The sequence below is a fragment of the Nyctibius grandis genome, chromosome 13, assembly GCF_013368605.1.
Source record: "Nyctibius grandis isolate bNycGra1 chromosome 13, bNycGra1.pri, whole genome shotgun sequence".
Lineage (NCBI taxonomy): Eukaryota > Metazoa > Chordata > Aves > Nyctibiiformes > Nyctibiidae > Nyctibius > Nyctibius grandis.
The window spans coordinates 2,796,527-2,815,189 of record NC_090670.1 but is presented as its reverse complement, the minus strand read 5'-3'; the positions used below and the strand labels follow the sequence as shown (position 1 = coordinate 2,815,189).

Genomic DNA, 18,663 nt, shown 5'->3' with positions numbered 1-18,663 from the left:
AGATGGCTGCTCACTTTAGTTGGGCACTTGTATTTTCATATTAAAAGGCAAAATTTTTGCTTTTTTTTTAACCAGCGGTTAAGTATTCCAAAAAAAGAGACTGAGATACGTGAATAGAAGTATCTGACAGGCTCAGGATATTTGGCAGTACAATGACAAGCGCTTTTATAAAAAACTATCTATGAATAGATTTATTCTGCCTTTCAAACCATACTACAAACCAAATGCTACCACCACAGTGAAGCCAAATAAGGACACTTGCACTACCTTGTTTATGAGAACTGGAAGACAAAGCACTAAGTGACTCAACTCTTGAACCTTAATAATTGAATTTAAAGTTAATATGGAAAATTATGGGCGAAGTTGGGACAGAAGAATTATCCTCGTATGAAAAAGATCACTAAAGCAAGACTAGAAATAGCACAGCAAGCCTTTGTTACTGCTTTTTAAACAAAGTACACAGATTTATCTCGTACCGCTATAGTACCTTCAGCAGTTTCATTGTCGGGTCCCATTTTCTGCTTCCTCCATTCTCCCCTTCTCCCAATTCAAAACCTTCCCTTTAACACATCATTCCTAATTAGATGATTAGTGCTTGGAAGGGCAGGAGATAAGTCATTTGCATAATTTAATCATAAAAAGAAGTTAAAGATACAGATTTTGCTGTTCGTTTGTACAATTATCTTCCCCGGCCTGGGGGGCTGAGATATTAATGTGATTAAACAGTATTTCTGCAAACAGGCAACTGTGTGTCCTCTATTAAAGCAGAGCTGGAGGCAAATGAAAAATTAATTTTAGAAGACAATCAATTTTATTCTACATGACTGTAATAAATAACAGCCCATCTGCAGACAAGTCATTAGGCCCTGGGAGGCTACATGTGTCACAAAGTCTAAATGACATACAAGGCCAAGTTTTCCACCAAAACGAGTAATAAATAGTTCACCAACTGCCATTCCAGTTCAGAAAGTGTATAGGATTTCCCAGAAAAATCACGTGCATGTATAAAGTACTAATCACTGACCACGACTGAAGCTTGTAGTGTATTCAGAAATACAGGTACTTGGTGGTTTACCCTTCATCATGTTTCAGTCTCAGCTTGAGAAAGGTTAAAGTTTTTCCACCTATATTAGTGAATAACAGTAATGAACAATCCCTTGTACTTTGTGAGACTGCTACTGCTTTGAAATACACAATCGACAGGCCTTGAACAGAACTAAAGTTCTTAGACACTAGTTTACCCAATACTCTGCTGAAATAATTTTCTATTGAACAGTTACAAAAGAACAAACTCATTTTAACACGTTCAAGAACTTGAATCAATAGCTATGATAAATCAAGACTTCTTTGAATTCTACCTGCAAGAATAAATCAAGAGTTGACTAAATAGACAGGACGCTGTCTATGATACCATAAACTTTATGAAATGCACGTGCTTATAAAGTACGCAATTAAAAAGTAGGAAACTGATAATTAACGGTTAAGGTGCATAGTATGTTGGTTTTTTACACTACTCTTTACACACAGTCATCTCCACTTAGAATATTCAAGATAGTCTCAAATATGAAATATGATTATGCTCTAAGTAAGGACTTCTGAATACCAGCAATGTATACCATATGCACAGGAACAGGATCATAGTAACAAGTTTATAGTATTCACTCTACAGAAAATATTTTCTATTTATCACCATTGGTAAACACTTTCCACAATGGGAAAAGTGAAAATTCCTATACAGGTTTGCACAAACACCCAGTAAACCCCTACTCTTGGCAGAAGTCTACCAGGCAATGCAAGCACACATTTAGCAACTCTTAGTGCTTCTACCTCATGTTGTGCCTTTCATCAGAAGAATCAAATACAGAGAGATTCTTTACATGAATATTTTGGGGTTCTGCTATATACTTTCTCGATGTTTATCTTCTATATAAGTATATGGACTTAAGAGAGTAATTAAAATATTTCCAAATATGAGATTAGCTAAATCTGTAGGGGATACAACTGATTTCTGAAGGATCCTTTCATTATTCCACTTCCAAATTTGCACAAAACATTTCCTGGTGTGGACCAAAGAGACTTACAGATTAGTTCATGGATATACATTTAGTTTTGATTGCTTTCTGTGCTCCCGATCCAAAACCACTGAAATCAATTGAAAGACTCTGGTTCTGCAACAGTTCCATTGCAGAATTTCATCTGCGATGAGGTCAAAAGGCAAAGCAATCTCCTCCTTCACATGAGATCCAAAGCCTTCACGTTCATTCAGTCTCCTCTATAGCACTGCATAGACAGCTTAGAGCCAAATATTAACACGTTCTTTAACTGAGTGAACACTTCAAATACCTTCAGTGTTAAATCTCCTGTACTTTTTTCTTTCTGTGCCATGACTCAGCTGGCTCAGTTTCTGACCACCAGTGACCATGTGTTTTAAGACACTCAACAGCATCACTCCAAGATACACAACAAATTGAATAGAAAGACTATCTGCTCTGAAATAAAGGGCAGCCTGCAACGAGTATTTCAGAATAGGGCATTATGAAAAATCAATAGCAGAAAAAGGCAGTTTCCAGTTTTGCCCACAGTCATATAACAGAGCTAAGCAATCAGCCTAAGCACTTCAATAAAAATGTTCTTTGCCCACTTACTGTCTGTAGATTTGTTTACTATCACTCAAATTCTCATCACCCTATACATCAAAGGGGATTATTTTGGAAACAATGTGACATCATCAGATAAAGTACTTTGTGTGCGTAAGATGCTGAAAAAGAGCTCCTAATCAAAAAGCAGAAGAATGAACATCAGCATCAAAAAATCCTCCAAACAAAAAAAAAAACAACGTCCCCTGAAAATAGGTATTTAGAGGTTAAAAAAAAGAGATTTACAAGTCTAGAGTGTAGGCCAGAGGTTCTACTAAACACCTATATCAAAATATGGTCAGAAATATCTCATGGAACTTTTTAAACTTGAAAGACAACTCAATGACCATGCAACACAATAAATGAAACCTGCAATTATTTTCTCCAATGGAATGCTATTCTTGTATTGTATTATTGTATTATTACTGTCAATGAAAGATCAATCTAGATGATGGGGAAAACATGAGGTTGTGGAGCCACACAACCACAAGCACCTGAATGTATCAAAGAGAAATTCCAGGGTGGCAGAGGACTGAGGGGGGATTGTAATTGCAGATGTGCCCAGCAAGAAATTCTGCGATAAATTCAATATACTATGCATGCAGTGTATAGAGCATCAGCTCTCACAGCAATTCTAACGTGCTCTGGTCATAGCAGCCTACTGCACACCCACTGCAGACAACGCACAGTGACTTCAACCTTTCTTGGACTCTCTTGCCTGACTGTGCAGGTGCTAAAGGACTGAATTGTTCATCCTGCATCTGCCAACTCAGCCTCCCTGCTCCTCCTTTCTTCTCCCTGTAAATCAATAACCAACTCCTAGTAAGAGTTTACGCTTTGTGAGACAACTTCACTACGAGCCAGCAGCAGGTGGGCATAAGATGTGGTGGGTGACGTCCTTTCGTCTTTCCTTTCTTTCTCTAGAAAGCAGACAGATGGAGCACCTACTGCTACCTAACTCACAGATAACCACATCTCCTTCTGAAATCACCCACCCGTCTCAGGACCGAGAAGCACTGGGAGGATGGCTACATTCACACACCTTTTGTAACAGACAGGTAGAAGGCAACCAGCATAAGTAAGATTCATATTTTTGTTTGAGTGACAAACAATAGAAAAGTAGTTACACAGGAACAGACAAACTTGCTGTAGGTTAGGAGAGGCCAATGGAACAAGACATATCTAACTACACTTACAGATGCAATATAAAAACAAAAATCATTCAGACCCTAATATAATGTACTATTTAAATCAAACGCAGTGCTGGTAGAATAAGTCCCTAACCTAGCTGGCTTATGTGACAGACTTAGCAGCAGAGAGGCTCAACTCTGCCAAGCATTTAACTTTCTGTTAAAAGCTAAGTTTGGAAAAAACAACAAAAATACAGAACTTATACTATCATAAACTTCATACGAATGGATAAAAAAGAAGTGTATATCCTGCAAAAAAAGTTCTTATAAAGAGTTTCTATCTGGATCAGAATACACCAGTGTAAGAACTCAGTCACTTGGCTTATCTTCGTTCAGAGAACATGAGTTCTTAAAAATGTATTTGCCGTACTCTGAACTACAACAGTTGCAGCATTACTCAGTACAAATGCCTACAATAACTGTATCTACATTTTTGTGGTGTTTTGTTTTGTTTCCACACCAACATGAATAGAGATTCGCCCAGTATAATAAAGGGTTAAAATTTTCAGTCAACAAGATAAGCTAAAAACATAAACCTTGAAGGATGAATAACTAAGACCACAGAACAAAAAGTTTATTAGAGAACTGCTGGTTGGGAGAGGAGGCAGTAGAATTTTGAAGAAAACATTAAAAAAGGCAAGATAACTGAATGATCAAAAACCCCTCCAGCTTAGCATGCCAGAAAAATTTATTTCCTGAAATCGGAAGACAGAAACTTTCTTGAGTTCCAGCAGGAAGAAGATTTGTTTGAACCAAAAATCAGCTGTGCAACACATAAGGTAATTGATAAAAATGGAGCAGAAAGAAGTGACAGTGATTATGGTTCTGATCTGAGAGAAGGAATCTTAGCTCCAGTGTATGACAGCAGGATCAATTAACCTTCCTAAGCACTTCTGGCTATGAGAGAGAGCAAGGTTTGCAGCGTGTTCCAGTACTCATTCTGGCCAAACCTCTTCTGGGGGCTCCTCCAGCCCGCAGTCAGAGCGCAGCGCGCTGCTGTGCCGCACACACGCGTAGCGCGGGGGGAAGCAAAAGGTACAGCACATCCAGCCAGTCTCACAACGAGAGCACAAGTGCACTGACAGATCGCTTCGTTATTTAGTTCTCTGCAAAACAGTCAGAATCACTTTATAGCAGGTGAAAATGATTTCTTAATGATGAGATGCTCAACTCAATGTATTTTGAGAAGTCACCTATATAGATGAATTGCCATGTAAAAAACACCAAATAAAGCCTTACGAGCCTACAAATAAACCTACAAACACATAGTTCAATAACAAGCTCAGGTGACAGAGAAAACACACGCTGAGTTCATTACCTTCGGTCTTGTTTCAGCATTCATATTCTGCTCTTTCCTAACTGCCAGCATTTTACTGCCTTGTTCTGTTTGTTGGTTTTGTTTTTGTGTTGTTGGTTTTTTTAAACATGTACTTGAAGCCTCATTGGAAAGACCTGACATTTTCTCCTAACTTCTATTTTCCAGTATTATTAGAAAATTGCCCTCCCTCAGCACACAACAACATTTAAGAGTACGAGGACAAGAAGAGGCAGCTCCAGAGACCTGCAGCAGCGAAGCGAGGTGCCTTCATCAACTCTGCAAAAAACAACAAGGATAAAGTTTCACAGACACCAGACATTTTCTGATTAGCTGTTATAAAAACAGTCTATTAGGTATCATGTAAAACTTGTCCTAGGCAAAACCAACTGTTCTATGTATAAGAAAAGGCATAATGCAGAATGTTTTAAGTATACTGATTAGAAGTTCTCAACGAAACTCAAAATATTTTTTCTTTAAACTAGTTTTATCTTCTTAATTAGCAACTCTTAAATTACTGTAACGTACCAGTAACTAAATCCCCCTACTGGCACATTGTCTGTGCTAAGAGCTTTCTTACAGCCATCTTTTTTTTTTTTTAAATTACAAATAAATAAATATGCCTTCTCGAGTAGCAGTGGGGAGTAAGACAAGTCAACTCAACAGCACACACATACAGGATTTCAGGAAATCATTTGTGAGACAGCAAAAGCACCATGTGAATATGATGCGGTTGATTCAGAGAGGGTTACAACTCACACCCACATCAGCAGCTAGCCAGGACATCTACTTGTAGCTTCAACAACTCCCACCCAATCCAGTCATCCCAGTGAATGCCAATAAAATCCTTCTTCCACAGCACAGTTATTTCTATACTGCATATTGGTTGCCCAGAGAGGCCAAGAGTCTCCATCCTTGGAAACACTCAAAATCTGGCTGGACACAGCTCTGGACAACCAGCTCCAGCTGACCCTGCTTAAACAGAGGGGCTGGACTAGATGATCTCAAGAGGACCCCGCCAAGCTCAACAATCCTGTGCTTCTGCGAAACATGTTACATTTGGAACTCTGTACTTCACACACAGTGTGAAATGATTCTGATTAACTTTTTAAATAAAGCATTCTGGTTTAATTCCACTGTCCATATAGGTTTGGAAACAGGAGAGAAAAGGGACTCAACTTTCTGTTGAGTCAGGTACTCAAGTACCATGGGGCACCCCAAGCTAAAAGTTCTCTTGCCACAGACTGAACAGAAATAAAATTACATGCTGAGAATGTTACTCACTTACATGGCTATGAGGAGTATCAAAGAAATCAGAGACTTTTACTAAGGACACCAAGATAGCTCATATAGCCGTGTAAGTTCGTTTAGGAAATTTAGTTCACGTTCATAGCAAATGCAATTTAAATGAAGTTTCTGGATTATTCCAAAGCCTCTCTCTTTATAAAAATGTATGCAAAATTTTCCAAAAATCAAAGTTGATTTCCATGGTTTGGGAGAGAGGCTTTGGAATAATCTAGAAATTTAGTTTAAATTGCATTTTGTTTGTGTGTGTGTATATATATTAATTACATAAATCCCATATTAACTCTAACTTCCACTTTTATTTACAGGGTAGCTGAAATGTGTTATCTGATAGAATATGAAAACTGTAATGACAGGAGCCTATGGATGAGAACAGTGAGGAAGACTAATAACAGTGAGGACAAAACAATGTGGAAAAATAGTATTGAGATTCTTTCAACCAAAAATGAGAGCTACCTCTGTTCAAAATACTATTAGGACTTGAATGGGTTCATCCTACCAGAGACAAAAAAATGCAGAGGTGGCATTCAAAAGAGTAAGCACAACCTTCTGGCATGAAGAAGATTTCTAGTTCTTAGCACAGGAAACTTAACAGTCTTACAAGCTGGTGAGATGTCTCAGGTTGAGTCTTGAATAGAATAACTGAAAGTGCACTGATGATGCAAAACATGACATACTTCAGTACATTCTAGTCATAAACAGACTAGACAGTACATACTTTTAGACCAAATAAAATAACATCTTGATTCTAAAAATACGCTTTTCACCCAAAGCCCTCAAAGTAATTTTTCGTTTGTTTTTCCCTATTTAACCACCAGGTATTCAAGCAAAATAATCTATTTTACAGAAGGAGCGCAACCAGAAAAATCCAAAATCATTACAGGAGATGACCTCAATATTCTAGGTCTACCCTACACTTCACATGTCACACACAACCAGAGCTAGTGTTGAGGGCAACAGAACTTGTGAGCTGAAGTGGAAAAAGATTTCAAAATATTTAAGATTTTCATCTGATTCACTAATATAATACATCACAGAAGCTACCTAGCTCAAGAAGTACAGAAAACTAGTTGAATTGCTGGGAAAAATCTCAAGGAACGTATATTAAGGATCTTTTCAATACTTATTTTCCTATTGTACATTATAAAATACATTTTATTTCAATACTTCGGTGCCTATGTGCCAAATCCTTAACTAATACTGTCACTAGAAACCTTCAATTAGTGACAATATTAATGGAGCTTTATGTAGCATAGATAATAGAACACACATAATATAGCTAGATACCTCGAGTTTTACACATTACTAGTAAAAAGCCCACTAATAAAGAATAATCCAATAAAAGCACTGTTTGTGATGGCATTACCATACTTTTTAGTATAAGTAAAAAGAGTCACCCTCCGAAATAACTACTAAATGCTTAGGGTTCTAACATATTGCTGCAAGCTATAATGGTTATAACTGTTAATCCAATACACCTTTTATACAAACCCATAAACACACGAGTGGAAAAATAGCACAGATGTTCATCTCTAATGCAATTTCCATTCAATTTCCTAAGTGCAGTCCCTGTGTGCAAACTAGCTTAACGTTATGTTTAGCTTGCAAATTCTTTTAATAAATAATGAATGCAATAAAACTGGTAGATCAATGGCAAGCTGAGAAATCATAAAAAAAGCCTTTTGTGTTCATGCTGTTGCCGATTTCAAACTTTAATCCAGCGACAGATCGATGGTACTTTTTCTTTTTAACCCATCACATAGATAGCAGATAGACTAGATGTAGGTTAAATGCTTTTACCAGATATCAATTTCCAGAAACTTGATAAGATCAGACACAATTGCAATCGAACATTTTATACCTTAACATACACACAACAACATACACTGCTAAAACATTACACTTTAAGCCACTGTACAGTAATAAAGCAAGCACTACTCATTTGTTTTGGTTCTTATTTTTTGGGGAAGTGGTATTTGTAACTGAGTCAAGAAAGGCTCTGACACAATATATTTTAATGAGCAAAACGGGCTTAGCAGGTCAAGATGCACTGACAAGGAAATATGATCTCCTCACACTTGCTAATGACAATAAACTCTATACGCACACACAAAACAACAACACAGCTGTGCCACCAAAAAGAAAGGAAAGCAAACAAATGTATGCTTTACAGGATTTGGATATTGGAACCTTCTAGGGCAGATACCAAAGTACATTACTTAATAGGTATCGGTGCTTCTTACAGGTTGTAGAATGGGGGGAGAGGGGAAACCCTATTACTAAGTCACTTCGGATAACCATGCCTTACCAAGAGGGAACAAAGATCAAAAGCCTGTAGCCCCAAGGGACAGTTCTAATATCAAGCAGGATAAATCTAAATCACTAAGAATCATTACTAACATACTTGTGCTTGGTAATGCACGTTTAATCCTAACATATAAAAATCTTACCTTAGCTTACATCAAAGGAACACATCACAGATAGCAATAACTCTAAAGCAGCCTCGTTATGTTTGGTTTTGCTATTAGTATTGTTTACATAAATAATCACTAAAATGCTGCACTTCTGAACACCTACAGGGTTGTATTACACTGATAATCACATGAAAAACTTATAAAAGACACTAGATGGGAACTTTCTAGGTATTTTAAAGTAAGGATTTGGATAATTTTGTTCATAACTTCAAAAAGTCCAAGATCTCTGGAACAGGCACAGAAAAGATTAAAGGTCCCACATTCAACAAGAACAAGATCAGACCCAAAAATGTAGTACCTGTTTGAAAAGGCCATATACGCGTAATTCTTTCAAACGCAGGTTTTAAGTAAATATGTGCCACCTTTGACAAGAAGGGCTCTGATCGTGGAAATATTTATAAGCTCTTTGCCCTTGTTCTGGCAAGCTTCCACTGGCATGAAAGGAAGGTTCACCTCAGCAAAGTCAAAACAGGGACTTTATGGCCCAGATTTCAACACCTTTTTAATATTGATGCTGACAAACAGCTCTCACACAACATGAATTCCAGCCTGTAAGCAATGAAATAAACAAGACACAATTCTTTAAAACATCTCGGAATGCTCATTTTGAATTTTTTCTGCAAACTTACCAAGGTAGGTAGATACTAGTGTCTCACTCTAAGGCCACTGCCATACAACAAAACATGATTTTCTAATTCAGTGATTTTTGCTGTGCTCCTCAGTTCTACCCCAGCTGATTTTCACCTGCCTTTAAAACAAACGCACACACACAAACAGAGGCTGCGTGTCCAACCGTAGCCCCAGTGTGAGAACAATTTCCCATCTACAGAGCTGGTCACTTCTGGAGGCTTTCTATTGCCACACGTTGATATATTGGTGAAAGACAGGCAAATATAACAATGCTAATGCTTAAACTCATTTGAATAAACTGTGAATTTCTATTACATATATTGTTTCCTTTATCAAATTGGAACTACTGGAGCAAGAATACCAAGAATGCCAACATAAATCTAGATCTGTTACACAGCCAGTTTCTCCAATTTATTCTCAGAAGCCTTAATGACAAAAAGTCAAAGTTCTTCTGTTTGGGGGAGAGATCAGGAAAAGGAACCTTGGCGATAATTTTTAACATTAAAATAAATCGCCATAGAGAAAGAGATCAGGTTTAACAAAATGATTGAAGCAAATCACAAAATACTATTTTATCTTCTAAAGAAAAACAAGGAAGACCACAAGTGGTTTAATAAACACTAAGAAATAAAAGCCAATAAAAACTGCACGTAGCCTACATGGGAAATAGATCTTCGTTATTCATGGCAGAGTACTTTACACTTTGTGCAACCTTTTCCAGAATTTAAAACGGTTCCACAAAGACACATTCCAGCCTCTTTTATGATTTGCGCTCCACAGGTTCTGCTCCAAGATAATGGATACCAGACTATTCGGATCAGAAATTAACGGTGATCAACAACTTTTCTAAGATATATGGCACTAAACGGTAAGTAGTAACAGAAACATAACAAACAAGTATTCCTATTTTAAAATCTAACAGACGTTGAATCCAGATACGTTTAACTTTAAAAGAGAATTAAGACTTAAAAAAGAAAAGAAAAAAGAGAAAAAGCCTTACTTCAGCCTGTAATCAATTTGGACACAATGATACTCTATTTATAGTAACACTTTTAACATGTTCTAGTCTTATATTATTTATTCGGATCATTCCTATTACAATGAAATATTCATGTTGAGAAAGTGGTTACTCTATTAAGGAGCTATCCTATGTTTAGATTTTAATATTGATCTCCACTATTTTGGAATAATTAATCATTCTGTATGAAACTGAATTTGTCTGACTTTGTGTTATAATATGATCAGAAGTTTAGCATCTTCCCCACAATGATGCCATGATTAAATTTATATTTTGACCTATTCCTAAAGGCAATTTAGTTATTCCAACAGAAGGGGGGAAAAGGGATACCGCCACTTTAAAAGCTTCAATCTCTTTGACATTGCTGGCAGTGTATGGGAACATTAATGCATCTGTCATGATAACAAGCTAAGAATAACATCTAGACATCAAACCGAGCAGAGAATCCATCTGAAGTGATTCATTCAGATCTGTCTCATTGATTTATTAAACACAGGGCAACATCTGCAGCCTCACAGAGCCGCTTGGCAAAATTAATGCAAGATCAATTCAAATGGAAAAAAGTGCAAAAGAGATAAATCAAAACACAATTTGCATGCAGTTCCACAATCAGGCTTATTGGGTGCAAATGCTCAATTTCCCTCCCAAAGCAAATGAGTTTAAATGTTGTTTTATCTTTGTAGAATTGTGTGATTTGAAGTGACAGTGAAGAGTTCTGCAGGTTGAAATGGTGAAAAGAAAAAAAGGAGAAGAAATGCTTGCAAAGACCTTTTGAATATGCAACAAGAATATCATTAATACCTAATTGTTTAGCTTTTTTGTCTTTGCTACAAAAACAGAGTATTCTTCAGTTGTAGAAGTCTCAGTAGAAAATTACATATGTATTACGCACATACACATGCACGAAACATACAAATACTCCATTTTGGAGGAAAAGCATGTTACACTTCAAAAATGGGAAGCTCTATTGCCATGAAAAAAGAAGGGAATTTTAATCAAGGCTTCGCTGGATTAGATATGCTTCTGATGAAAATATTCAAGTATTTTAGCAGTTTTGAACAAGCAGAGACTTTCAAAATGTCCAGAAAGAAAGAAGAATTTTTCCAAAAGTATAATTAATCTGCTCAGAAAGTGGAAAAATTCCTCTCTGCATCTCTAGCAGAATCCACTATGCCAGTGATCTCTCTCGAGAATGTTTTAAGTGAGTCTCTTCTCCAAAGAAGAAAAGGAAACTGAGAAATTAATAATTTTTTTTTTTTATTTTAACATGCTACCACCTCCAAAATTCACAAGTTTGGCCAAGTCTGAATGCATACTAAATATTTCCTTAGTCAAGTAAGTTCATATTATCAGATGCCCACATTTAAAATCAATATACAAGGAAGCTCTGTGCAGTGCTACATGACTGGATTGCTTTAATTACAATCTTGACATCATTCTCCTAATAAAAGACAGAGTATTGCTGACTATAGGGTAGCTTGTAATAGACAACATGACTAGACCCTCATTATCTCATAAAATAAAATGTCTGCGTTTACTGCTTAAATTCATTTCTAAAGCCTTTTATTGTTTGTGAATAGCCAAAGCAATACAAAATATTAGCTTAACTGGATACTTTCAATCATAAAGAAATAAGCCATGTACTGAAAAGCTGTTTCCTGGGAAGTATTCTTATTATTCACTGAATAATCCAGACCAACACTATGCTTTTCCAGTAGCCAAGAGCATCCATCAAATACAGAAGCCCTGTAGAATAGGTTATGATCATACTCATATAATCCTAATTTTAAGGATTGATATATTTACCATCATAAAATGTTCTCACTACAGTTTTACATTTCATTTTTAAATAAAACATCATTATAGTTTCCTACTTCAAATAAACATTATGTTTTACTACTAAAATTAAGCACGTGTCCATAATTTAAGCAAACTTCTAAGGTATCACAAATTGGTAACTAAATTTTGTAAATATCTTGTACTCACTATTCACTTGAAGATGCTACCTGTAATGAAATGAACGGTTAGTTTCATTTTACAAACCTTGCTACCAAATTAGATTACACGATGATGGCTAACGACAATCAAAGTTAGGAACATTTTGTTTACACATGAATGAAAATTGTATGTGTACTGTTTAAAAAATACACAGGTCAAAGATGCTAGATACTGGTAACTAATGTAACATACACAGAACATAAACATACAAACAAACTTTCGCTCACAGGTCTATTTCTCTGCAGCTCTTATGAGCTCTGTAGACAAGCTCGACTAAAACAAAATGCAATAGCGTAAGCAGAAGTAGAAGGTGTCTTTTTTCCGATGATATATAACTGATTGTTCACATTCCAATTAAAAAAATAATTAAAAGTGTACACTAACGTAATAGATCCTGACTTTCAAAAGTCAACTAACATTGAAAACAGCTATATCCAGCATTTCTTATTGCCTTTTCTGGCAGCTCTTGAGTTTAATGCAGTATTTCTACAGTGTGCAAACAGATATACAAATCTCCATAAATTAAAAAAAAATATGCATTACAAAAGCAACGCACAATATTCTGAGTTGACAGTAATGCCCGAGTCATGCAGTGGAACAATACATATCAAAGGGTTTGCTTCTAAAAGATCACATTTTTCCAAGACTTTAGTTCCCAGGTACAGAACCTAAATACTGTACAGCTGTAACAGTTCTACTGCGTTTTATTTGTTTGGTACCAGGCACTGCAGCAGTTCCCAGGTCACTTCACAGCAAACAAAAATCAGATCACTCATGTATTTAGCTATTCTTATCCAACATTCTCTCCCATTAAGTATGGGCTGTTCAAGGCAAAAAAAAAAATCTGTAAATAAAATGACATATTAAGCAACCAATTAGCATGAGGGAATACAATTAACATTGTTAAGGTACAATACTTGAGAAAAGTTTCATATGTGCTGATAACACCATGCATTACACCTGAAACCGTGAATGCAAAACTCACTGGTATCAGCAGGTTATTCGAACCAGTGGCATTTTCAAGAGATATAAACAAAGGTTAAGCGATGTTCCACTAAATGAGAAACATTTTAGGAAATGTAAAGGGATCTGCTATTCCTGAACAGGTAAAAATACATCGAGTTTTCATAACTAGGCAGGGAGAGCTTGTGCTTACACACGTGTTGAATGTACTTTCCGAGTTGAGAGCCTTGACTCCATTCAGACGTGCTTCTGCCCTACTAGATCCCCCCTCTTGCCATATCTTCAGCCTTTGACCAGGTCTTCGTTCCACTGACTGCTCCTTTCAGACCCTCTCAGAGCATCACTCGGCTCCTCACTCACAGCTCCCCCGGCCTCCCTTCTCAGCTGCTCCTTGCATTACTTATTCCCTTTATCCTATCACGGCCATAAGTCTTTGTCAAAGGAAAAAAAGTGTGTTTTAAACATTTAACACTTCAGCATTTCTTGATCTTAAATAATCGGTTGTAAGAGAGTGAAAATCATCAGATTGCATCCAAAGGCTGCATCATCAATTCAGATCCCACATTTCCCTAAGGAAAAACTTTGGCACGGTCACAGAAATTAAAAAGACGTATTCCTTTAACAGTCAACTTTCATGCTAGTTGAGTTTCAGAAACATTTCAGAGAAGCATTTACATGTTAAATGTGTCCCTTAGCAATCTTACATTAATTTTATTCAAATAATTAGTCCCAGACCTTATTTATAACGCCATCATTTTAATAAGGCAGTAGCTGTGATGTCACAGAGGTGCACAACACTGAAATAAACAGGCAGCGGGAGAAGGTGTTACAGAAACAATGCGAGCAAGAGAAAAGGCACGTACTTCAAATAAAACATATCTAGGAATTGAGTGCAAACATCTCTAAAATGTCACCTTTGACAGAAAATAATTTGAAAGAAACCCAATTCTGCTGTTCAGGAACAGACGCCCCGTCTGCTCCTGCTCACAGCAGCGAGAACAGGATCAGGCCCCACATCAGCGCGTGCTTAAGGTGCTATTAAAAAAAAACCCCAGCCAACACGTTCAGTGCTAAGCGGTTAGAAATACTGACACAACAAACAAAGTTACTAAATATTTGCATGCTGCAAGTCAGATACCGCACGCAAAGCTCTCTGAAACAATCTCTGTCAAGAAAGTTTCCTGCCAGACAGAAAGCAGGAGCACATTGAAATGCAAATATTTCTGAAGAGGCACCTCACGAACTGCTAAACTAGGAAATGTCATCTCCAAGCACCCTGCCTGACATCCTACCCCGCTGCACTATGTATTTCTATTAAGCCCCGAGAGGGTTTTTGTGTTTATTAGATCATTATCATTTCCAAAGGCAGCAGCTATGAGGTCACAAGCCAGGATTGTAACCCCAAGTACGAAGGACCCAGCAGGGATCTGCCATGAATACAACCCGCTCTGGGCTCAGCGGTCTCAGCAGGGCAGGGCAGAGGCTCCGGCCACACCACACCTCCCGGCTGCCTGACGGAAAGTTATCCCGGAGCGGCACCGAGCAACAGTTTGCCCGAGAGCCGCCCAGCCTCCCCCGCCCGGCAGCCGCCGCCGCGCCGCAGCCTGCGCTCGCCCTCCCGGGAGCTGGGAATCCTGAGAACTGAAAGTTTCAGCGGAAGGAAAATAATAGAGAAAACTTTGGGTTGTTGGGGTGTTTTTTAGGAGTGTATACAGAACTATCAGCTTTCCCTGCAAGGGGAAAAGTTTGGAGACCGGCGCGCGGACTCGCCCCGCTGCTCGGCGGCCGCAGCCGGAATCCTGGAAAGTTTTCCGTGTCGGCACCGCTCACCTCCCCCGCCGGCACCGCCGCACCTCAGCCCCCGCTCCCCGCGCAGCGCCCAGGCCCGGCCCGGGGCTGCCCCGCGCAGCGCCCTGAGGGGTGCCCCCCCACCCCCCCGCACAGCGGGAGCCCGCGGGGATCGGAGAGGGGACAGGGCGGGACCCGGCGCCCCCCAGCCCCGGGCACGGCTCCCCGGCGGGCGGAGGAAGAGCAAAGTTTTGCGGCTCACCTCGCGTTGGTGCAGTCGTTGTACAAAGTTTCGAAGTCCTTCCTGGTGATGAGCTTGCAGCGGTTGACGCCGGGCTGGATGGCCCCCAGCCCGCGCAGGATGCGGACCTGCTCCACCGTGCACACCACGGGCGATATATCCAGCCGCTTCAGCTTGGTGTAGACCGTGTGCAGCCCTCCCACCAGGTGCTTGAGGAAGAGATCAAAGACCTGCGGCAGGCAGATCAGCTCCTGCCCCTCCACGAGGAACGAGGCTACCTTCACTCCGTGCAGGTCGACCATCTTACACTCGTTGCCGCCGCCGCCGCCGCCCCCGCCGCCGCCCGCGCCGGCCCCGCCGCTGCCGGCGGAGAGGAAACTGTTGACGAGGCTGTTGGTGAGGCGCGGGGACTCGGCGGGGCTGGAGTACAGCGGGTCCGCCCGGAACAAGCCCGCCGAGCCCCCCGCGCCGCCGCTGGAAGTTGCGGCGATGACGGGCGGCGCGGAGACAGCCATGGCCAGCCTGGCTCCGGCCGCCGCCGCCGCCTCAGCCCGCTCCCCTCGCGCGCTCTCTCGCCGCGCTCTTTGCGGTACTACTAAAAACAGAGCCGCGCGCCCGCCCTCCCACACGCAGCGGCCGCCGCCAGCCGCGCGCCCAGACCCCTCCCCAGCGCCGCCGGGGGGGAAGAGTGACAGCGCCCTCCAGCCAATGCGCCCCGCCCGCCTCCAGCGCGGCCTCGGCGAGTGGCTGCCGGGCGGCGGGGCGGGGCGGGGCAGCGCCGGCCGCAGCACCTGGGCCGCGGGGCGGGAGGCGGCCGGGCTGGGTCGCGGCTGACGGCGGCGGGAAGCGCGCGCCGGCCTCGCGGGCGGGTGTGTGAGGGGAGCGCGCGCGGTTCGCGCCTCGCCCGGCGCCCGAGAAGTCCCCGTCAGCGCCGTGGGGCAGGAAAGTTTCGGTGGGTTCTCCTGGGCCGTGAGGGGATGGCGCGGGCGCGGCCCCGGCGCTCTGAGGGAGAGGAGGGCAAGGCTGGGGCCGGCTCGCTGTAGGTGCAGGTGCCGTCCCCCTTTCTCAGGTACTTTCAGCGGTCGTTGCGCTCTGGTACATTCCTGAGCGTTAAAACACCTGTGCCCTGCCACAGCTGAAGGAAAGCGGGAGGGAGGGGAGAGGGAAGAGAGGGTAGCAGTGCAGGTCTCCGTTAGGTAAATAATAACATCTGACTTTCCACTTATTTACTGAGAAACCGACAACGTGTGGTTACTCTTTTCTGTGAGTAAACGGGGGAGGCAGTGGCGGCATCGTGCTAGTGATTCAGATCTGAAGAAAAGGAAGCCTCTCCAGGGAGGGAGCGTGTGCTGTGCAAGCAGGACGGAGGGAGGTTGGGAGAGACGTCGAAGTTGGTGATCGGTCACAGGAGGCAAAGTCAGTTCTTGGGAGGTCTTGCGTGTAATTGCTTGAAATTTCCAGATTCAAGTGCGGCATTAATTATGTTTTAGATACAATGGCATCGGTCATGTCCTCACCAGCCTCCAGAAGCGCCATATGGTACCTCATTCAGTTGCATACAAGTAAAACCCAGCAGTCCTGGGAACCAGACAGATCCTATGTCTCCTTCACCTGAACCAGGTCAGTTGACGCAAGAACTGCTGAGCTTTGTGTGTCCCTTCTCCCTGAACAAGTGGACCCAAAAGATGGTCAGACAAATTTCACGTAAAGGAGTTAAGTCTGACAGATAACACGCCCAGCAGCAGCCAGGACAAACTGGCTGGGTCGGTTGGTTGTTTCTTACCTTCTCCCAGTGTATTTATATTACACCTCTTTTCCCAGCCTCTTCCCTTTCTTCCTTTTGTATCAACATCCTTCTTTCATGTTTGTTTCTGCTTTTTTCAGTCTTCTTTTCTATTTCCTTCTTTCCTAGTCCTTTTAACTACTTCTCTCCCCCTTTTTTTGCTTCCTTCTAAAGCACTCAGTAAACAAAGCAAGCAGAAAAGTATAAACAAAACTTTTCAAGTGTATACGAAACAAGCAATACCAACAGAGCATTTCAACTATTTCCATGATCACACTGCGTGTGTATGCCATCTTCCCTTTCCTTTCGTTAAGGCTTATTTATGCACTCTTTCTGCAAAGTGTAATATTTTTGCATTATGAGTAACCCCATATAGATGAGGGGAGATGACTGTATGCTAACTAAATTGCTATATTTGTTAACTTAAATGATGTAATTTACACTGAAGGAACCTCGCTTTCTCTCCATTGATTATATGTGTGTGCTAACAAGACTAGACACTTGTTTTGGGCCTCTAGCCTAACTGCCTAAAACTAAGGCAGAATTTTCACGTAAGCGAGGTTTAATGGATACCTTTCAATGAGAACAGTCATATTTCCTACACTCGTTTATGCATCTTTCTAGGATCAGAGCCTTAGATTGGAAGCTCTGTGGGGCAGGGGCTAAACACTAAAAGTGTTTAGTACAATCAAGCCCTGAACTCATCTGACATTTTTACATACTGGAAATGATAGAAATAACAAATAACTGACTTCAAATAGAAACTTTTGGGGGTTAACTTACTGGACATAATTGCTATTAGGAGATTTAATAAATCAGATTTAAATGTTTCTCATTGGCTTTGCCCTTTTAAAGACATTTTTTGCTTTGAGATTAATGTGACAATCAAATTCCACTGTGAGAATTCTTTTTCCTTTTTGACTTTAATGTCTTCCATAAGCTAAACATATTTCTAAATAAGACTGAATTTTTGCAAGGCCAGAGGAAGCCTTGCGCATCAACACCCACCAAGTTGGAGTGGCATGAAGCAATATAAAATCATAAAGGCTGTAGTAAAAACAGTACCCTTGAGAGGTGACTGTCCATGGAGAGAAGAACTGCTCTTAAACTCAGAAAATGCTCAAGGTTTGAGAATTAATACCAGGCATCTGTCCAGTTCAACTAAGCATATACAAATCAACTATATCAATGAATATTATTATTTCTCTGTAATTTTATTAAAGACAAGGCAAAGTTACTAAAGCCTAACAATCATACAGTAATATCTTGTCAGTTATAAAGTATCCAGATGGTTTATTTGAATGGAGTCCAGCAGTATGTAA

The 18,663-nt window shown here is 40.4% G+C and overlaps 1 protein-coding gene across 2 annotated transcripts in view; it reads right to left on the bottom strand.

The window, feature by feature from the left end:
• DACH2 (dachshund family transcription factor 2) overlaps window positions 1-16,125 on the bottom strand; it is a 289,154-nt gene extending 273,029 nt beyond the window's left edge. For both annotated transcript variants that reach the window (XM_068411860.1, XM_068411861.1), the window contains exon 1: window positions 15,580-16,125. In XM_068411860.1, coding sequence (XP_068267961.1) covers window positions 15,580-16,073 — 494 coding nt within the window. In that variant the 5' untranslated portion in view covers window positions 16,074-16,125. The remainder of the gene's footprint in view (window positions 1-15,579) is intronic.
• Window positions 16,126-18,663: the final 2,538 nt, after the last annotated feature.